Source organism: Strigops habroptila, chromosome 9, assembly GCF_004027225.2.
Source record: "Strigops habroptila isolate Jane chromosome 9, bStrHab1.2.pri, whole genome shotgun sequence".
In the NCBI taxonomy this organism is placed as follows: domain Eukaryota; kingdom Metazoa; phylum Chordata; class Aves; order Psittaciformes; family Psittacidae; genus Strigops; species Strigops habroptila.
The window spans coordinates 23,683,619-23,706,240 of NC_044285.2; the positions used below are offsets into that span (position 1 = coordinate 23,683,619).

A 22,622-nucleotide genomic window follows, 5' to 3' on the forward strand; every position below is an offset into this window, starting at 1 on the left:
GCTACCAGTTTGAAAGAAGTCATGGTGAAAAGGCTGCATGAGACATCTCTGCTTCAGGGATGAGTAGTTTCCAAGTGGCCATCCAGTTCCTGAGTCCAGATGGTGAAATGAGATCAGTGGGTATGCATGTTCTTGTAACTGTTAGCAAATAGTGCACAGGATGGAGATGGATCTCTGATGCATCATCTCTGAAGTCAGTTGTGGTGATGCTGGTTTCATCACTGCCCAAGAGGACCCTAGAGAATCATCTTGTAGTGATGACACCAAACCAATACCTTCATCCTCAGCAACTCCCACATTCCAGGAGGAGTTTGCAGCCCAGTCCTCATCCTGTCTCTGATTTCTAACCTCACTTTGCTGCAGGAACACCTAAGCTTTCATAATGAAAAGCCAATTAAAGCACACCATTAAGCACAGCCCTTTTCCTTCCTTGTCCAAACCTATCTGTCACAGAAAGAACACCACAACTGTAGTGCAAGTTGGCAGATGTTGCTAAAAATGGGGAAGATAAGATGTATAAGTAAATTATTGACATGCCAGCCTGAAGTCTCCAACAGGACCACGACAGCCAGGGTCAGATGTATGTGGCTGCTTATGTGCTCCATTACCAGAACTGCAAAGCCACCTGAGCTCCTGCCCAAGCAGAAGCAGATTAACCACCTTTTATAGAAGCTGGCAATGGCTGGAGTTTCCAGGCTGCTCCCTCAGACACAGCAAGTCGTCAGCAGGGAGAGCAGTGAGGTGTTCCAAGCAATGAAAACATCGTCACTTGTAGTTAACTTCATGTGTGCGCGTTGGTCTGTGCCTACCAGCCGACCTGTACAGCTCCTGGAGAAGGGAGGTGAGGGAAGAGCCAAAGGTACATCTCAGTGGTGCTGGTGGGGGTTTGCCGCTGATTTATAGGCACTGAGGAGACTGTGTTGGATCCGTGACTTGACATGAGACCCCTTTGGTCCTCAACTGTTCTCACTGACACTTGACAACCTCAGGGTGGGATTTTAATTAGGGCATAAAGAGGGAATGGCAAGAGGAAAGCAGAAAGAAACACTGCACAGGGGAAGAAAGGAGAAATGCAGATGGGGATGAGGGAGACAGAGCTGGAAGTACAGGAGAGGAACAGGGATGCTGTATAGTGTGATTCTTCCACTGACTGATGGTGATACAGCCATGAGACCCTGGATGTATTAAAACTAGTGCCCCATCACAACATTGCACTGAGCGCTTCTGCTGCCCTTTTAGGACTAGCTCAGCTCTGTTTAAGGATGAAAGATTCCTGCATTTAGCCCTCATTCATGAGTCAGAACAGTGGCATAGTGGAATGTGAACCTCTGCGTTCATTCTGCATGATGGACCCCTTCGACGCAAGAAATACGGGGTTTTTCCTCTAATAAATATTCCTCCCTCAATGCGCATTTCTCTGTTATCTCTAGATAAGAAACTGATGTAGCAGATGCAGCAACATCGGTTTCTCTGTGACAACATCCTTGCAGCGTGATGTATCACAACATCATCGTCAGAGCAGGGCACATACCTGATTTATTACTATATTTTTTTCCTTTTTAGCTGAGGAAAAAGTCAGGCAATGGAAAAATTTGTCTTATCTTCAGTTTATGGTCCTTTCAGCCCTTAAAAATGCATATTTAAGGAGTGTTCGAGCAGCAAAATGGAGCTTTTAGGGATGCTCAAGGTAACTGGAGAGCAGGTTGGACCCCACAGTCTGAGGATGAGGAGGTCAAGGCACTGTGAGGTGAAGCGAGTTGTGTCCAAGCTCAGCAAACACAAAGAGCTGGAAATAGAAGCCAGGAAGCTCTGCCAGCGCCTTCCTTGCAATCATCAGACCACAGTCTGTGTAATAACAGAGTGGACACAAACACACACATATTAAGCCCGTTCCTCCCTTCTCTTGGGACGGGGATGAATCATGTTCCACTGTTGTGGTTGATAAAGGTCCTTAGATGTCAGAGAGGGACCCAAATTCTCTCTCTTATGGAAGAACTTGTAAAGGCTGCTTTATAAAACCTCTTGGCAATTTCTCCTGCGCTTCCAGACCCCCTCATTGCTTCTGTGGTGCCAAACATCTTCCCCTTCTCTGGAGATCACACATCAAGTTGCCTCAAGACACATCAGCAGTAGCCTGGATGTTTTCCATCGCAGCTCATGAAGGTATTTGCACTGATGTCAGTCTTGGTAATGCGGAGGACAAAGCACTAAAGCAGCACAGTGCATTTTTACTTGGATGGGAAGGTCTGGGGAAGGGAGGAGTGATGCTCAGATGATGGTGGACAGGAATTTGCAGGAGGAATGAGTCTCATCCATCTTCAACCAACCGGAGAGGCAAGTGCCATCTAACATCCATCACTCCAGTCCAAAGGGAGGCCAGAGGAGAGCGACTGAACTTGCTCTTCCAGGATGTAGTGGCACAGACACAGGGTAAATACCCACACTGATGTATTTGCTGCATGCCTGGAGCCCTGTATTGAGTAGCTGAGGCAAACCATGTTTTCTCCACAGCTTCCCAAAACCTCAGCACCAGCATCCTCCCTGCACATCCTTGTGCTGTGCTCCCATCTCTGCATAATGGCACACAGCCTCCATTTGACCCCAAAATAAGGTACCCATCCCTCTTCTGACCCCAAAATAAGGTCCTCATCCCTACACTGACCTTAAAATATGGTCCCCATCCCTCCAGCCTCACAGCTCCCGCTTCATGCGGTGATGCCACCTTCACAAGGGCAACAGGCACAGCATTTTCTGTGGGATGCCTCCAACTAACGCCTTGCTTTTGTAGCCTTCCAAAGGCATTATCAAGCTCAGGTTATTTTTAGGCTCGTTTCCTAAGGAAACAAGATGAATGCGATTGCATGTGCTGTGTGCGAGACAGCGTGTGCCTCTGCTCTGCCCTCCCACAGATAGTTTGAATTCCTTGGGCAGTTTCAGCTGAGTTGGATGGAGCACTGTAAGATCTCAAAGAGATTCCTTTCTGATGGACTTGGTGAAAGCAGTGGACTGGACAGAGAAGGAACTTAATGTACTTCTAGAAATTAAAGGTAATATATTCACCAGACTGACCCCCTCCAGCTTTCCCTTCCCTTATTGCACCAGTGCTGGGAGGGAAACACAAGTCATGGGGGCTCCTGCAAACAAACCCCACCACTCTCTATCCTTGCTGAGTCCCACATTGAGTAGACAACCCCTTCCATAGGCATGCGGGTGTGCTTTAGGGAGCTAGAGCCTGCAGTAGAGGTTTTAATGCCAAGTACAACTGCCTGCACGCAGCCTGCCTCTTATTTGCATCTGCCTGCTCACACTTGCTCATGTCCAAAAGCCTTTTTAACAGGGCTCCTTATTCCACGTCTGCCTGTGCTGGCATCAGATAAGGTTCTGTAAGTCAGACACCAGGATTTTGGCCAGGGAGAAGCAGAGAAATTGGTACAGAGAGGTTTTTCCTGTGTCCTTTGCTTCTCTGCAACCTGGGCCAGGATGGGCCAGAGGGAAGATGGGCTGAAGGAGGAATTTGGCTTTCCAAGTTTTCAACTTCTTTTTCTCCTCATTTATAGCACTTGCAGGTGAAACAAAATCTTGAGGTAAAGAAAGTTATGATGTTAAAAACGTTTCCTATTTCCCCTTCCTTTTTTCTCCCCTACATTTTTGTAATTTGGGGCATTTTTTGTTGTTAATTTCTATAATCTCAAAGCGCTTTCTCCCATTTTTTATTTCCCCCCATAAATATATTCCACAAAATATGTACATGGGAAAGTTCCTGGTTTGATGTGTGAAAAGTGAGCCTTGAGGCCTGATTCCACACCACTGATAATCACAGACCCTGAATTCACAGGATGCTACTGAATTCCAGACACCTTCACTAAGGTGTGATTTTTTGGGAGCTATAATTTATTCTATACCTATGGATTTATTCTTCCAAACTACTGACAGACGCAGGGAAGAGAATCCCAGCTTGATTATTCAGAGATGAAGAACCATCCCATCTATTTATTCAATGAGATATCCCATCTCTAAGTGTACTTCTGGCGACCATATCACACATCTGTGCAATGGTGCTGCTGGGATGCAAGAAGCCAGCAATGAGAAACCCAAACTTGAATTTGGGTTGAATTCCTTGAATCTCAGTTCCCAGACTCGGTGTGGGATCTGGTCTTCAGGTGGAGCAGAAATTCTATCTTCTGCCCTTGCAAGATCTGACAGGTATACGTAAATAAGCTCATAAACAAACTCAGGCCAGCTTCACTGTCACAGAAGCTGGATTTTAGGCTGCCTTCACCAGACTTTTAGGAAATGGGCAAATATTAGGATGTTAATTGAAGGCATTGTCTTTTCCTGTCTTTACAGAAAACTGGCCTTTGAAACAACAAGAGAAATGCCAGCCGGGTCTGACGGTGCAGGGCAGGTACCCCGGGACCTGCTGCTGGGGATGGGATGCTGTGGGGCTTTTTCCCAGCAGGGAAATGGCATTCAGAGCAAATCCTACCTTGCTGGGGGATGGATGAATGGATAAATGGGTGGGTGGATGGATGGATAGATGGATGGATGGATAGATGGGTGAACGGATGGAGACGAGCCCAGCCGGCATCCCCAGCCCCGAGCACGGAGCTCCAAGATGCGGGGTGATGCGGGGATGGGGGGGGGGGGGGGGGAGACCGAGGCGGCTGCGGGGGGGGGTGGGCGCGGAGGCGGGGCGGGCCCGGGGCCGGCGAGGGAGGGCGCTCGGCGGCTGCCCGGACATAAAACGGCAGCGCCAGGGCCGGGCGGGCAGAGCGGAGCGGAGCGGCGGCGCGGAGCGGATCTGAACCGATCGGACCGGCTCGGCTCGGCACGGCCCGGATCAGACCGCACCGGCTCGGCTCGGCACGGCCCGGGCCGCCCTGCCCTGCGGAGGTGAGCGGAGCGGGATGGGGCAGGACGCGGAGCAGGGTCCCTCGGACGGCTCGGCGCTGACCGGGGGTCCCCGGTCCCGGCAGCGATCGCAGCCCGCGGCAGGCGGAGGGGGGGTCCCCTGTGTGCGTGTCCCCCCCAGCAGACTCGGATCCCGGCCGCAGCCGTGACAAAGGGACCCGGCTCTGTCAGACGCGCTCCCGGCACAGGCGGGCTCCTGCCTGGTGTGCTGTAACGGGGAGCACCGGGAAAAGGGACTAAAAGCCGCTGCGGGAGAGGATTTGGGAAGCTGGGAGCGCGCTGGTTCTCTTTGCAGTCTCTTCCTTGGCTTGTCCAAGTCACTCCTTGCTTAAACTGGGTTCGTCCTGAGTATCCCCATGAGCCGGGAGGCAGCGTTTGGCCATGAAATGCAGCCTCAGCTCTCCCCCCCACACCCAAAAGTGCCCACAGAGTTTCATCTATGCCCTTTAGTCTCTCTGAAATTCGCATTAGGATCCTTTTGTGTGGCTCCTCTGAAGCTGCACAGGACGCAAGGATGGGGCAAGGCTTAGTGTTTCATGGCTGTGGGACCAGTTCCGGGGGGTGCAGGCAGCTGCTACCAACTTCACAGCACTCCCAGGGCTGCTCTAACATCCTACAGTGGGAAGAGCTTGAGGCCAACCCTGCCAGGCAGTTGGGAACCCCTTCTCTCCACTGTCTTCCATATCCCTGCACAGAGCATGGCTTGGCCAGGCTGGATCCGGAGTCCATCTGATGAGCCAGGTTTATGTAAGCACTGATTTGCACTGTCAAGAAATGGTTAAGAATGAGCCTGCCTTTAGGAATGTATAAATACGGCATCTGGCCCAAGCTGTACCAGTGTTTGTCTTGGTCCCAGCCCCTTGGAGATGTTCTGCCACCTCTCACCTGCTCTCCACTTGGCTTTAAGTCTCTATTGAGTACTTTCCAGGAGCCAGGATGGAGCAGGAGTGCCAAAAGGCACCATCAGTCTGTCCTTTATAGCGCTATCATCTAGTGTGGCTTGTCTGGCAGACCTGTGTGTGCTCCTTGCATGGACCACAAAGTCCCCTCCAAGCTCACCAGCTTGGCAGGAGACACCGTGCTGTAATGCGGTCCTCCCTTGGCACGCTCAGCAGGATGCTGGGCCAGGCAGGTCACCACTCAGAGCTGGGGTGTGACAGCCCTGGCTTTCCTGTTAACATCAGTACAGCGTCATTGTGCCTTCCACATCAAAGGTGTTGAGCCCCAGGAGCTGACTGGTGGGACCACAGGCAATGCTCTTCCCTTCTTGTGCCGTGCAAAAAAAGGCAATGTTAGGTATTGCTGCCTATTCCAAGAGCAAGGGACTGGGGAGGAGAGCTGACTTCCAGACCCCTGGAGAGGCAGGGGCCTGATCCTGCACTGCTTGCTGATCCAAATAAAGTGCTTGGCTGGGGATCAGTGGGAAAACGGGCTGTGCTTGCTGGCAGGCTTAACACCTTGCTGCTTTCTGTTGCAGGTGGGGAGGCAGCGGTAGCTCACTATGGCCCTGGCAGACAACACGGGCTGTGCCAAACCCAGCGAGGACTTCCCCTTCCCTGAGATCATTGAACTCAATGTGGGTGGACAAGTGTATATCACTCGCCACCCCACTCTGGTCAGCGTGCCCGGCTCGCTCCTCTGGGAGATGTTCACCCAGAAGAACATCCGCTCCCTGGCCCGGGACAGCAAGGGACGGTTCTTTGTGGATCGGGATGGGTTCCTCTTCCGCTACATCTTGGATTACATGAGGGACCAGCAGCTGGTGCTGCCCGACCACTTCCCAGAGAGGAGCCGCCTGCAGCGAGAGGCCGAGTACTTCATGCTGCCGGAGCTTGTGAAGATGCTGGCCCCCAAGCTCAGCAAGCAGAACTCGCTGGGAGATGACCCATGCCAAAGCGACCCCGAGGAGCTCTCCCCCAGCGCGGATGCCACCCGCACCCTGACCTCTGCCAGCGCCACGCTCCCCAGCGCCGTGGCTGGTGGCCCCGGGGGTGCTGTCACCACCGGTGCGGGTGCTGCCAGCACCGACGTCCGCAGGGCAGGATTCATCACCATCGGCTACAGGGGCTCCTACACCCTGGGCAGGGACAGCCAGACGGATGCCAAGTTCCGCAGGGTGGCTCGGATCATGGTCTGCGGCAAGACCTCGCTGGCCAAAGAGGTCTTTGGGGATACCTTGAATGAGAGCAGGGACCCGGACAGGCCCCCAGAGAGGTACACCTCCAGGTACTACCTCAAATTCACCTTCCTGGAGCAAGCCTTTGATAAACTGGCCGATGCTGGCTTCCACATGGTGGCTTGCAACTCCACAGGCACCTGTGCCTTCGCCCATGACCAGACAGATGACAGGATCTGGACCTCTTACACCGAATATGTTTTCTATCGTGAGTGACACCAAAAAAACCCAACCCCACACACACCAAACACCAACTCTCCCTTTCCTCTCCTGTTGCCTAGAAGGTAGACATGCAACCCTGAATCCCAGCGTCCTTTTGAGTTGGTTCTTGGGTTTTTCCCCTCTTCCTTCCTCTACGTTGAACCTGTTCAGCTCTCCCTTGTAGTAGCCGTTGACCACCAACCTTCTTCCCTCTCTCCGACTTCTGCAGTAGCTGCCTGTAGCTCCCAACCCTCCCTGGATGTGTGGACTTGGACACTGTCATGTACTTGTTTTGGGTGGGAGGGGGGGGATACTCCAGACTCTGCTCTGGGCTGGGATTCCTGCAGCTGGATGAGCTTGTCCGTGTTGGACACTGAACTTGGCTCTCGTGCCCTGTGCGCCGGGAACATGCTGCTTACGCTGTATTTGATCTGCCAAGGGGTTCAAGGGAGAAAGTGTTGGGTTTAGGACATGGAAAAAGGTGGGAAGCAGCGGGGAGGATGGGCGGGAGTGGGGTGGATGGAAAGATGCAGCCTCGCAGCATGGATATATTGCCATTAGCCCATGTAAGCAGCTTAGTGTTTAGACTGTCAGTGCTGGGGAAGGTTAGATAAAGATGCACCCTGTGTTTGCAGTTGGGATTTGGAGAATTGCTGCTGCTCTGGGGTGCCTTGGGGGGGGGGGGGGGTTTGGGTGGTAGAGGGTGGATAGACAGATGCTCTGTTCGTGCATATGTGGAGGGAGGTGGGGGGGAACGGGGAGGGCTTTACATGCTGTAGGGTGTAAAATGCTTATACATTGAATGGTCTGTCAGAAAAAAGTCCTTTCATCTTTCCTGTGGAATACAATAGAGATGTGAGGGATGGGGCTGGATTGCTCCGGTGAGCAGCAGCCACAACTTCACAGATTAAAGGGAATCTTTGCCCAACATGAAAGTCTTTGCCTTTTGGGCAAACTCTTCAAGGTCTCTTCAATCACAGCTCTCCACGGCCTGCTTCTGGGCCAGGGGCTGGCTGCTGCTGCTTCTTCACATGCCTGGGCAATGGGTAATAAAGGAACAAAACCGACTCACCTCCGTCTTTGTGTGCCAAGGAGCAAAGTCAGCAGTGCTGGTGCTGTGCTGTGTGCACCCAGGGTGTTGCTCCAGCAGGACAACAGCACGTGGGCAGGAGGAGTGTGATTTCATAGAATCATAGAATGGTTTGGGTTAGAAAAGACCTTAAGATCATGTAGTTCCAACCCTCTGCCATGGGCAGGGACACCTCACACTAGAGCAGTAGTATATGGTTATGAATAAAGAGGAGAAGGAAGGAATACAGACTCACTGGAGCCCTCTTGCCCTGCTCTGACCCCCCTTCTCTTTGAACCCTTGCTCCCACCCCAGCAGGGCTCAATCTCAATGCAGAGAGCGCATCCCTGCAGGGATGCTGGTGCAGGTGGTTGGGTCCAGAGTTACCCCCCTCTCTGCAGACCAGCCCTGGGTGATGCCTTCTTCCCCATCACCCAAGCAGGGCCCCCTTACACCCCCCATCCATCACCAGTCCTCCCCCTCTGTCTGCTTCCTGAGCAGCCCCTGTGAAGCTCTTGGTGCAGGGAGCTGAAGGATCACCTCCTTGGATGCATGTTGCCCGAAGGGGCATTTCTGTTTGGGGATGCAGTTAAGATATTGGAGGGCTGGAGTCCGCTGGCGCACAGGGCAAGCAAAACCATCACAGCCAGACAGCCCCTCCTGAAGAAGGGGAAGGCAAAAATGGTGTTTTTGTAAGTGCCCGTTCCTCATTGCAACAGCATTTGAAGAGGAAATGACAACCAGCTTTAAAAAAAGCAAAGAAAAAGGAACTTGAGCTCTGTGCAGAGAGAGGCTGAAGGACAGAATTAAAACCTTCTAAGTAAAGGGGGAAGGGATGTGCATGTTGTGTTGTCTTCTTGGCTTCTTTTTAACTAGAGATCTTTCTGTTCGTTATTGATTAGGACTGATTGGAGAACAGAAGTTGCTGCCTTGTGAGAAAGGTGGTGTTTGATGTTTGCTTTTCCCCTCTAGAACTGGGCTGCAAAATTGATCTCACTGAAGGAAGCATTTTCCTGAGGGGGAAACCATAATGGCACAGTCACCACTAAGATGGTTTTGATCTGTAGGTTATGTGATCTGGGCTGTTAAACCTTATACCCCGAGTGAAATATGACCAGAGCAGAGGAGATTACTTCTGAATTACTTTGAGTCTGATGGTCTCCATGAAAACCAATACTTCATGAGAAAATGCTTCTTCTGAGCTCTAGCTCAACAAAAATACAACAATTTGGGGTTGTTTCGTTTCTTTGCACATCTCTGGTAATGGAAATAGTGTCCTTTTGCTGCTGCCCATGGCCAAGAGGAGAACCTGGTTGATTTGATCCTTAGGAGAGACTATAGTGGCATGGAAAAGCATCTATTTGAGGTCCTCCCTTGGCATTTCCCAACTGCGCTTGCTGTTGGCACATGTGGTGATGGAGAGGGGTGATGGGCACAAGTTACTCCTGGGGAGATTCCAATTGAACACAAGAGGAACATGTTTCACCATGAGAACAATCAGCCACTGGAATCACCTCCCCAGGGAAGTGGTGACTCTCCAGTGTTGGACATTGTTAAGTTTGAGCTGGACAGGGTGCTGGAACATCTAGTTTAGGTCATGCTTTGCCGAGAATGGTTGGACCAGATGATGCTAGAGGTCACTTCCAGCCTGGGATTTGATGATTATATGATTCCCAGATGGCAGACTACCTATTGTCTTGGCCTCGAGGATGGTTTTTAGGAGACCAAGGGGGTCTCATTCTGGTAGCAGGTCCCTTACAGAAGAGTGTGGACCATGGTGGGGAAGAGTGTCCCTTGGGAAGGCATCTGGTCTCACTGCAAAGCTCAGCAACTGCTGAGCTCATCAGAAACCAAGGAATAACTTCTTTAAAAATAAAGGCCTTTAAGCTTTTGAAGCTTATTTTCCTATTGAGGGGTAACATAACTCACCCTGTCATTTAGGGACCCCCAGGAAATCACCCATCCCAAAATAACATCCCTCTTTCGAGTGAGGCAGAACATCAACATGGGCTGGGTCTGTGTTCCCAGGCGAGCACCCTGCCCACAAATTGCTGGTTACTGGCTCAGTGTCTTATTCTGCACAAAAACTGCAGGAACTGAGCTTTTCCCATAAGGAAAAGCCAAATCCCATCATCCCATCTGTCTCCATCAGATGCTTCTGCCACCCTGAGAGAACATCTGAAAACCTTCTATATCCTAAGTCTCTTTTTAGCCCCTCTCTAAAGGGACCCACTTTGGTGGCAGAAAAGTCCTGCCCTGCCCAGAAGCTGAGCTCTCCCCATCCTGCCAGCAGCCAGGAGGCAATGAGAATCAGAATCCCAGCCTGGTTTGGGTTAAAGGAACCTCAAAGCTCATCCAGTTCCAACCCCCTGCCATGGGCAGGGACACCTTCCACTAGAGCAGGTTGCTCCAAGCCCCTGTGTCCAACCTGGCCTTGAACACTGCCAGGGATGGGGCAGCCACAGCTTCTGCCTAAGATCTAATTGGGGTGGAGCAGATTGATACTGGGAGACTGGGAAGAGGACAAGCAGGGTGCTATAGGGTCCAGAAGATTAGAAAGGCTGGAGGGGAGACAGAAAACCCTGTCCCCAGCCTAGAAATCCCATCCTGCCATGGACAGGAGCAGCCCAAACTGCTCAGTGCATCACAAAGACTTGATTGTAGTGTTTTAATAGTGAAGGACTTCAGCACCGAAAGGGTGGAAGCAGCAGTAGCTAGAAGCTGGAACCAATGTCTTCTAATGCGAAATATAAACCCCAAACCCTACCTTTAACAGCATGGGTATTCGCCACTGAGAAGAACAATCAGAAGGATGGGGGTTCTCCAGTTCTTGGTGCAGAAGCTGGATGCCTTGCTGTAGGAAGGGCTTTAACTAAACAAGCTTTTAGGCTCAGTTTAGCAGCTGACACTGGATGGCTGCAACGTGCAGGAGGTCAGACAATAACCAGAGCATTGCCCTGCTCTGGCCAGCCATGGGGAGACCTCTGTGGCTCCTTTCTGGGGAGGAGCAGGAGAGGAGACGCAGCTGAGCAGCCAGTGTTTGTGTTTGCTGGGCTGGATAAGCTGCTCCAGCAGCAGCACTTTGCCAAACAAAGCTTGTTCAACCTGTGCTGACAGCTTGCTTTGAGCTAAAGCAGGTGACCTGGGCACTTCCTGACCTGCAGGTGGTTTTCTTCAAGGCTCTTGCAGTTAAACACAGTTTTGCTTAGTTCTCAGTGGCTGGGAATTATCACCCCCTCCTCTGGGAGAGCTGTACAGTATCTGACTGAAATCTCTCCTTGCAAATAGGCTAAACCAGATTTCATCTAAATCATATTTGATGCACAGCCCCTCCATCCCAGATGTCTGCTACCTCTCCCTGCTTACCCTTCTCCAGGCCAGATCCACAGTGATGCAGAGTCCACTTTGCCAACAGCATCCTTTGAGTGACCCTAAAGGGGCCATCACCCACCAGCCCCGGGCAGGAGGACAGATCTGCCATCAGAAATACACTTTCTTCCTGTTTACAGCCTATTCCAGAGCACAGAAAACACAGCTCAGCCCCGTGGTTTCCCAGGCTCAGAAATTGGATGATGAGGTTCAGCAGGAGGCAGAGGAGCATGCAGCAATTATAGAGGATAAACACAGCTCTTTACTGCACACTGTCAAGTGCCATCCTCTCTTGCAGCTCTAATCAGGGACACAAAAAGCCTCTCCTGCCAGCAGCATGAAGAGGAGCATTTGAATGGGAAGCACAGTTCATCTGGCTGGTGTTACTGGAGGAGCTGGACAAGCTCGGCCTTCCTGGATTAATTTAGCAGCTCTGCCAAAGGTTGATCAGGGTTAGCAGGCAGGAATGGTCTGGTGTTCCTTGTTGTTGGAGCAAGTGAGGTGAAGCCTTGTCATGGTCGTCTCCCATCATCTGTGGGAAGAGAAGCCTGTTGCATCCTCTTTCTCTAGACATGTGGTCCTTTGCATCCCTAGTTGATGCAAAGGACAGGACGGTTCAGGCCACCCATCCCTGATGGGAGAACCTACCAAAGCCACCACAGCAGAGGACAGATGCACAGCCAGCCCAGGCCACAGCAGGTCAGCTCAATGCCCTGCCCAGGGCCTTTTGAAGAGCTTGGTGTTGAACACCTTGGTGCCCACCACAGGGACCATGGCTTGGAGAACAGCCATAGGATGCACAGCCTCTCTTTCCCAGCCTTCTATGAGCCCAGTTTACACCCTTTTAATGCTGAGGAAGGTGCCCCCAATGCCAAGATTGTTTTTAGGTCTATTTCTTAACAAGTAAGGTTTGTGTAACCTCACACAGCACCTTCCTTCCCTTTTATTCAAGGACCTGACCCTATGGGCTGGTTTCGCTCCAACCCGGCAGTGTTTCAGCTCTTAGCAGCTTGTCTGTTGTGTGAAAATGGGGTTTGGGACACATCAGACCTCCTCAAATCCCTTTCCCCCTGCCCAGAGCATGAGCTCAGCCCTTCAGCAGCAAAACTGCACAAGCAAAGAGACTTTGGGGGCTCCCTGCCATGTGCAGGCTCCACGGGCAGCATCCCGCTGAGCCTGTGCAGGAGCTGGAGAGCCCTGGAGTGCTCCACATCAGCTTCATGGTTAATTTACAGGTCCCCTGGGGACACAGATGGAGGTAGTGAGCAGAACTGCAAGACCAAGGATGCTCAGATGCTCAAGGCTTATGCTTTGAACCTGTAGAGCATTCATTGCGCCTCTGCCTTGGGTGGCACCTTGCCTGCACCAGCTCCTCCTTCACCCCAGCAGAGCTGACTGAGACATGTGGTGAAATAGCCCCCAGGATTAGAGAGGTCAAGGGCAATCCCTGGAGCTTGGCAAAGCATCAGAGCCAGATGTGCCTTGAGACAGGCAGCAGAGTGTTGCTCTGTTGTTAATGGAGGGAAAGCAGCAGAGACCTGCAGAAGAGCTGCTTCATTCACAAACCCTGCAGCAAGTCCCTGCCTTTCACTTGGATCTGTTGGAAAGCAGTGGTACCTTTAGCAGGAGGAGAAGTCCTTAATGAAGAGGCAGCAGGAGAATTATTGGAACAAACAAGTGGGTTTCTAAGAACAAGGAAAGGGAACATAAAGTCTTTATTTAAGGAAAGGGAACACAAAATCCAGAGTAAAGCTCAATGGGAGGGCATGGGAGCCCTGTGAGCAACCTTTGGGATTTCTGTATGTCCCATTGCTGCAGAGCCATCCCAGAGAGTCAGCTCCAGGGCATGCAGCCACAGGCCACCACACAGCCTGGACGCGAAGCCACTGGAGCCTGGGAGCGGGGATCACCCTCCAGCCAGGGCTTTTGGAGGGGTCCTGGTGCTCCAGGAGGCGGCTGTAACACCTCGGTGCTCCTCAGTGCTTGGGACGTGAAGGAGGGATGAGCAGGAACAGCCTCGGGGGCTCCCAGCGGAGGATGAGGGAATGTTGCCATATAAAGCAGCAGTAAAACAACCAGCTTGAGGCTTTGCTATTCCCCTTCCATACTCTCCACATCAGTTCCTGGCCACAGCCCATGCCCCAGAGCAGGATGTGGGATCTCAGCATGGCCGGGGTATGGTGACGCTCCTCCTCTGCAGGAGCTGCTGGCTGTCTCTTCCACATCACTCTTCCATCCCCAGCATTTTAACATTTCTCCATCCCCACTCAAAACCGGGGCTGGGTATGTGGCAAGGAGCAGGTTTGGGTGCTGCAGGGCTGGTTATAGCCTTCAGGGGCAGGAGAAGCATCCTTGCCCCTGGGGGTATCAGGGGGTGCCACTACCCTCCCCGTACTGCATCCCATGAACGGGCAGGGACAAGGCAGAGGTAACACAGCCAGCATCCTCTTTCCCTGTCAGTATCCCAAAAGACAGAGACTCCTTAAACAGTGCCCAGGGGTGCAGATCAGCCTCCTGAAGCTGGGGGGCTACTATTGGGCATCGTCAAAGATCATGGTGCTGCTGTGCCCTGGCTTGGGGCTCCTCTGTGCTGGTATAAGCATGTGATGCTGTCCTACCAACCCCAGATTCATGCACCTATGTGCTGGTCTGCAGAGATGAAGTGCTGCCCACTCCTGAGGCCGTGCTCATGGACCTCTGCTAGGTGCTGTCTGCAGCCCTCCTGGCTTTGCTGGAAGCAAATGCACCAGATATTCAGCTTTCAAGTTCGTTTGGCTTTTAGTTCAGGGCCCTTTTCCATGACAAGGGAGGGCTCAGAACCAAAAACCAAACAAAGATGTGGATGTTTAAGGCTCATAGATGAAAAAAGTAAATAAAGGAAACTGTGAAAAACAAGATGTCAAGTTTTCCCCAACCCGGCCTCATGCTTCCGCACCGGTCAGACTGTGTTTGTCAGCACCAGATTAGCAGATACTCACAGGCTGAGAAGCTGATGGCTTCATGGCCCTTGAGCACCCGAAGAGACAAGGTCTAGTGAACCCAAAGCAGGGCTTCTGCCTGATCCTGCCTCTTCCCTGCTCCATGGGGCATAGTCAGAGGATCATGGAGTGGTTTGGATTGACGGGAAATTAAAGCTCATCCAGTTCCAAACCCCTGCACGGGCAGGGACACCTTCCACTATAGCAGGTTGCTCCAAGCCCCTGTGTCCAACCTGGCCTTGAACACTGCCAGAGATGGGGCAGCCACAGCTTCTCTGGGCACCCTGTGCCAGCACCTCAGCACCCTCACAGGGAAGAGCTTCTGCCTCAGGGCTCATCTCAATCTCCCCTCTGGCAGGTTAAAGCCATTCCCCTTGTCCTTGTTGGCCCCTTCAGGCCCTAGGCACAGGCCGTGGGTTCAGCCCTACCCTGCACTGCTGCATCCTCGCCCCTCTCACCATGCCTCAGTTTCCCCAACCTGCTGCATGGGGCAAACCAGCCCTTTGAGATCCTTGTGAGGATGCTCTGCAGACCCCAGCTGTGCTGGGGGTGATGAAGATGGATCCCTCAGCACTTCCCTCCCCTCTGAGCTGTCAGGAAATGCCTGATCCAGTGCAGAACGCAGGGCACAGCCTGTCCACATCTGCTGCCCACCACGGGACCTAGCAGGCACAGCGAGAGCCCTACACCCTTGTAAGCCAACCTGGTTTAAAATAGCCTCCAATCCCTGCAGTACAAATAAGGATCCCACTGAGTTACACTGTTTTACCCCAGCTGCGGATCACTTCCTCGGAGCTGAGGCTTTCAACCAAAATAAAGAGCAATGCTCTAATCCTTCCCCTTTACAGCAGCACAACGGATTACAGCTCATTTAGTGCAGTCCCACTCGCCATCCAATTACACCCTGTGTGTATCTATTATTCCCATTACGCCCAGGTATTCTGGCTAATATCCTATTTTAATCAACTCGAAGGATTAAATGCCATGAAGGGCTCAGGAGGATGGTCTTTTCCAAGCAGATGGTGCAGGGATGCGGACGAGTACTGGACTGGTCCGAGGGAGGAGGAATGGGGTAAGAGGGGACAGGGCTTCCCCTGCATTGCTGGTAGAGGCAAGTTGCGTCGGTAGAGCCTGTAGTTAATGGACTACAAGAAAGAGACGAGTAAACAGGAAACTGTTTCGCAACCTCCCATCACCAAAGCTCTGCCCCTCTCTGCCGTGCGGCAGATGCTGCCTGCCCCAGCGTCTCCCCAGGGATGTGCTGCTCATGCGGACTCTGCAGCAGCAGGTCTTGCGCCCTGCAGATCAGACCCGCACCTCGTCTGGATGCTCGCTGCAGAGCCAGTTTGCTCCCCAGCATCTCACAGCAGGGTTTGAGGGGAAGGGGAGCTTCCCATGCAACCCCAGAGCTCCTGCGTGTCCTAGTGACCTTGAGGCTCCATCAGAGCCTCACAGACATTCACCTCCAATGCAGCTGGGATTCCAGTTTCTCCTCTGTGTGAAGTGGAAACAGCTCCTTTGACTTGAGCCACTTTAATGCAGCAGCTCCAAATCTGAAGAAACCGAGGGAACAGCCAATGCTTCCCGACGGGCGTTCCCAAAACCCCATTGTTCTTTGCGTGCCTGGGGAGGATTTAACACAAAGCCCCAGGGGAACACAAGAACATCAACAAGATGCCCCACGCTGCAGGCTTTTAACTCTCCTTGTGCTCCAGGGGAACTGAAGTCCCCATGTCCTGCTTTTTGGAAGGATTCCTAGTCTCCTAAAAGTCACAGGAGCGAAATAAGCCAGGAAAGTACTTACCAGCATGCTGGGAAGCTGAACACATACTAAGCACATCGCGGTTATAATAAGGGCTTGTTGCATTATGACAAATACCTCCGTGCTGATGTCCCTCCTGTCCCCCTCATTTAGTGCTGTTGCTCCCATCAAACTGTGCTTTTGCAGACCCTGGAAAGCAAAGACATTTCCTTGTGCTGGGATATATTTGTATTTGCCAGGAATAGTGATGTCCTGGCACCAGGACCTTCACCACAGTCAGTTCTCCTCCCTCCCTCAGCAGGAGCTGAGGTCATCCATCAGCGTCGTGTAAACGGAGGACAAACCGACCTTCTCCTGTCAAGCAGAGGGTTGGCAGGAGTCAGGAACTTCCCTTTGTTCTCAGGTTTGTTGGCAGACACCCCAGCGGTGCTGGTTCCTCCCTCCCGCTCAGGGCTCGGCCACCACCATCACCTCTGTCCATGCTCCCCACAGCCACTGAATCCTGCAGCAGCATCTTCTGCTTGCAAGCTGCTCCAGAAGTTCCCTGAAGCATGGCACATGGGCACACTCAGCCCCCAACCAGTGTATGCCGCCCTGTTTCATAGGTTAGTCAGTCAGTCAGTCCTGGGGGCCAGAAACCCCAGCCCTGGCCCTCCGTAATGCTGGGGCTTGCTGGAAGCAAGGCTGTAAGGAGCCTTCAGGGAACTTAAGAGAACAGGCAGAGCCTGCAGGAGATGCAGGAACACTGGAAGTCTCCATGAACTAAAAAGCTTTGATCTACTTGCCATCAGCTCCAGCTGGGATTTCCCATTCCCTTCCCAAATTCCATCAAAAGCAATTATTTCCCCCCAGATTATCTTTTGCTATAAAAGGCAGGAGGAGGTCTAACAGCATGCACGAAGGAGGTGACCAAGAAGGGGCTGAGGTTTCCTAGAGGATTGATGCACAGGGGTCTCCGCCCCCCCCCCCCCCCCCCCCCCCCCAGGGCAAAGGAGGCTTCCCTGTGTGCTCATGGCCAGAATTACAGCCATGCCCTGGGTATGGTCACTGTGACCCTCTGTGCAGATGAATGTCCCACCATCAGCAGATGCGATACCATCAACAGCTCTGTGTACTCACAGCGAGATCCTGGATGGAAAACTTGGATGGGGCTAAGAGCAGCTGCAGAGTAACACGTGTGCTGAGGCTGAGTCCTGCAGAGCCAAAGCACGGACACGTCCTTGGAAGCTGGCAGCTGGCCTGGAGAGGTGGGAAAGCGCCAGGAGACAGTGACCCCCTGGAGCTTGGTCACCCCATTCTCCACTCATCAACACTCCAGCAGGATGGGGGCTGTTGAGCAGTAGGGAGGATGGTTACAGCTGAGGATGCAGCTTCAAAACGGATCCATTGCCAAAAGTGATTATTTACTTACCTGAAGGTGGCAGTTTGTGTGATCAGATTGATCCATTTTAACTTCCCCTTCTTCAATCTGGATGTCAAAGGCTGCACCTTTGATAGGCTAGCAAGAGAAGTGAGCTGTGCTGGAGGGTCAGATGCCTGTCTGGAGATGACATCTAGACATCTAACATGGCAGGGATTCACAGGCATCAGAGATGCAGATGTCTCTCCACGGACTCCAATAGGAACACCCCAGCTCCTTCTTTTCCTAATTGACCTCTCTTTATCAGTGCGCATTTTAATGTAGACTTGGGGAGGTAGATCAGCCACAAGCACATCTCACATTGTCCCCAAAGAGACTGAAGGGATCTCATGTGGGTGACAGACCATTGACAAACCTTCCTGCCAACCCAGGAGAACAATCCACCTTGGAGTCAGGATCCCCTTTGAGATGCTGTACCAAGACCCCCTGTGGGGTTGGGGAAGACCTTTGGGGTGTATCTCCCCACTTGAGCACCAGGTTGCCCAGAAAGGCTGTGGCTCTCACGTAATCCCATACAAAGCCATTATCGTCAGTCCTGTGCCAAGGAAGACATGACATAAAAGTGCCCCGGTGTTGAAAGAGGACCATTAAGCAAAAACACACTCCAGGCACCGACCCAGGGGAGTGAAGCTCTCTCATGGGAAGCCCAATTACACACACTAAAATAATGTTCTGCTGGAGCGACCTGTGTGCAACATTTGCTGTGCAGTGATAGCAAGAGGGGGTCCTAATTCAAGTTAATGACCCAGTAGATGCCTTTGTCAGCCACTGAAGAAGACAAGGTGGTGAGCAGAGCCCTGATGCTTTATGCTTATGGTGCTGAATGACTGTGTGAAGCAGTGAGGTCTCCTCATCCTGCCTCAGTACCCCGAGCAGGCAGTTATTTACTTCTAAAGCTGTTTCTCATTAGGCTGAGCCATTAGCAATCATTCATTGTGCATTTCTAGAGACTCCACGTTTGACTTTCCTCCCTTTTTGGCAGCCTGGGCTGGCACCACCAGTTGTGCCCTCAGGTCTGTCCAGCCCCAAACACTGAGGATGGCTTTAAAAGGGGAATTTATCAGAAACAGGGGAATTGCAGGACCCTAGGGTGCAGCTGGGGATGGGCTGATGCTGACCAAGGCTTGGAGCTGCAGGAAGCCAAGCAAAGGATGAAGCACAGCTTCAGGCAGGTTTGTTGCCCTGAATCAGCTCCTGGGGGGGTCTGTGGGGCTTTGGAAAACAACCCAGCTCCATCACCATGAAGGTGCCCCCATTGATGGAGGGCCCCATCATCCACAGAACATCCCCAGAACATCCCCTCACTGCAGACAGTGCAAATCCACAGCCTAGAAGGTGTCCCTGCCCGTGGCAGAGATTTGGAACTGGATGAGTTTTAAGGTCTCTTCCAACACAAACCATTCTATGACTCCTGCAGTACTGTCCCCCTCCTCGATCCCCAGCCTTAATCATGAGCAGAGACCAGTTTCGGGAGGGGGTGCAAGGGAATTCCATTCCTTTGCAATTCCATGTGCGCTCCATGCCTGGAATAACACAGCCCCACCTGCAGAGCAGCCTGCTTTCCATTCCTCCAGAGCCCGAAGCCATCCCTGCAGGGGGGGCATGGCTGGAGCCCAGCACCACATCTGCACAAACAGCACTCGGGGACGGATCCATCATCAGGAGGTTCATGTGAAGGGGCTCGAGCGATTCACTAAAATAACATCCCTACCCTGTGTTTTAACCTCTTGGAAAACGCAGCCCCAGCCCTTTTCCAGACAGCAGGGAGGGGAAATTGCAGGTTTGGGCCTTTCTCTGTGGTTCAGAGGAGGTTATTTTCTCCCGGGCTGTGTTTTCCAGGCCAGCACTTCCTGAGAGAGCTGCTGGTGTGGGAGCTTCCAGCATTAGCTCAGCTCTTGGTAACCTGGAGCCCCCGGTCAGCGGGTGAGACACATGTGGAATGAGTCTGTGGGGCCCATCCCCACTGCAGAGGGTGCAGGGGCCTTGGTTTGACTGAATCTGAGCCTTGCTGTGGGGAGTAAACCTTGAAAACAAGGAGAGGACAAAGGAAAGGCAGAAAGTAATGCAGAATGAATTACTTCAGATTTAAAACAGGGCCTGCAGCTCTGATCTCTGCATGACTGAGGCTGGCACAAATGCTTCTGAGCTGAGGTCTGGGCAGGCAGGTCTGGGTACATCTGATGCAGACCCATGCAGCATCCAGGGTTGGATCCTTGAGGGGCTCAAGTCAACTATGCTGGGTGCCACCAGGATCTGGGTGCTGGGGTTCAGATCTGGTTTGTGAACACCACTATCTGCAATTCATGCATCCTCATGGATTTCTTCGGTTCTTTTTGTTGTGAGGAGAGAAGCATCCTGGGTTTCCTCTGTGCCCATCACCAGCAGTGGTACTCCCATGGGAAGGTCAGTCCCCATGGAGACTGTCAGTACTGTGGGGTGGATGACAAGCAGCCAGAGAGGGGTGGGAAGCAGCTTCCTTACCCATGGCAGCTCAGATCCCTGCACACATCAAGGTCAGACCTTCAACAAGGAGAATGGGATGGAATGGGGTGGGATGGGATGGAATGGGGTGGGATGGGATGGAATGGGGTGGGATGGGATGCAATGGGATGCTCCAGACCTGCCATGTGCCCACGGTGCCCCCACCACGTGCTGAGCATGGTTCCTGGCCCCAGGCAGCCTGCCAGCCCACTGCAGCCAAACTGAGCCGCACGAGAGGCAAAGCAGAGCTCACTTCGTACATTCAACACAACATCACACAGAGGGAACCGGCTCCTTGGGGCGATCTGGCAGGAGCTGCTGCCTCCCCCTTCGCTCTGCAGCGTGGAGCCATCCCGAGCTGCACATACACATTAAAACTGGTGCTTTGGAGATGTGCAGATGCCCATAGAGCTGTTTGGCAGAGGTATTTTAGAACCTGCAGCCACCAGCCAAGTATGATGTGCTGCCCGGCTTGGGCAGCTTCTATTGGTAAGAATAGAACCAATGGCTCTTTGTCCAAGCTGCATCAGATACAGGATATAGGCCAGGTTGGATGGGGCTTGGAACAACCTGGTCTAGTGGAAAGTGTCCCTGCCTGTGGCAGGGGGTTGGAACTGGATGAGCTTTAAGGTCCCTTCAACCCAAACCAGTTTGTGGTTCTGTGAACATGCAGCTCCTGCAAAATGAAGGTATTTGTTAATTCCCCCTCACTCCCTGCTCACCAGAGACCTGTTGGACTCTGGTTTAACTCAAATAAGAGCAACACGCCCCAGGTAAGAGCATCCTGAGCCTCTCCCTAGTGTTGGGTGTGATTTTCAATTCCCAGATGGTACCACAGGCCAGAGCTGGAGCAGGATGTGCGCTCTCTGAGTCCAGGGTAGTGTTTGCCTTGTTTCTGCACTGCTCCATACTCCTCCTCACCACTGTTATCCCAAGAGTGCAGCTAAAAACATGTTTTCATCCCCACCGGTGGCATTTCAGCCACATCAAGCTGGGAACCTCCTGAGCCCGGGAGCACACACAGCAAATAGCTGGGTAAAATCCCAAGCTGTTAACACTAGCCCAAAAGCCTGACTCCAGCCCTATTGACACAAATATTCCCTGAGCATCCACTTTTCACCACTTCTCCTCAGCAGCCTCACTGCTGTTCTGAGGTTTCCTGCCCCAAAAATAGTCCCTGCTAAGGGGCTGTAGCTGGCTGGGCTGGGCAGGCGGGATGGGAACACACGGATGTTCTCCTAAGCTGAGAATCATCGCTGAGATGAACTCAGGGGAAAGCAAATGCTCAGCCAGCTCTTAAATTGCTCTCGTAGCGGTTATCACCAGCTCACTGCTGGAGCAGGGAACACAATGAGTGGCACCGCAGGACCTGCTCTGCAGGGCGGCCGTAGTCGGTATTCCCATTAACATCTCTGCTAATGGGAAAGAGCACCCGTGCGAAACACATGGGTGAGCTTCATGTTGTCCCAGATTGTCCTGGCTTTCCAGCTCCCAAAACCATCATCATCATCTGCAAGCACTGATCTGTGTGTGGCAGTGGGGGTGTCCCCTCCACTTAGCATCTTCTGCATGGGTTTAAGCCTCATGTTTAAATGGTTGTCCTGGTTTTGGCAGTGGCTCTGAGCTGGGAGGTTCAAGAGCATGAGTTCAAAAGGATGGGAGTCTTTGCACACAAAGATGTGTGTCAGATAGGGATGTGTTTGCAGGAGCCTGGGTTGTGGGAGACCTGACATGGGGGTATGTTGTTCTCCTCCTGATGCCAGGACTGGAACACACTGCCCGCCTTGGGATGATGGGTTAAGAAGGATGTTGATGAGCTGGAGGGAGTCCAGAGGAGAAGCATGAATAATAAGATGAGGTTCAGTAACCACAGCTTATTAGGAAATGTTAAAGAAGCAGGGCTTGTTTAGCCTGGGAAGTAGGAAACGTGCAAACAGGCCATCATCAGCCAAAGTTTAATTATAAAATACCATTTGAATATGAAATGTTAATCAGTTGTACTGGAAGGTCACTGGAGAAAGGATCAGAATAAAAGCAAATCCACTGTAGGGAAGGTTTGCGTTGGACATTACCAAAAGCTGTCTATCAGCTGCAGTGGTAATGTGCAGCACCAGTGAGGCAGGTCTCTGGGGAGGACTAGTATCTACTCGCTGGAAAATTTAAGGTTAGACAAACATCCGTCAGAGATGATCCCCAAGGATCCTGATTATGAGCTGAGAAAGGGAGGGTTAATACATCCATCCACTCCCACTGCG

At 52.2% G+C, this 22,622-nt stretch overlaps 1 protein-coding gene across 1 annotated transcript; it reads left to right on the forward strand.

Moving 5' to 3' along the window:
* The first annotated feature begins 4,764 nt into the window (after positions 1-4,764).
* LOC115613141 (BTB/POZ domain-containing protein KCTD12-like) lies at positions 4,765-8,355 on the forward strand. The gene is made up of 2 exons (XM_030498261.1): positions 4,765-4,893; positions 6,389-8,355. The coding sequence occupies exon 2, from the start codon at positions 6,413-6,415 to the stop codon at positions 7,301-7,303; it is 891 nt and encodes a 296-aa protein (XP_030354121.1). The 5' UTR covers positions 4,765-4,893; positions 6,389-6,412; the 3' UTR covers positions 7,304-8,355.
* The last annotated feature ends 14,267 nt before the right edge of the window (positions 8,356-22,622 follow it).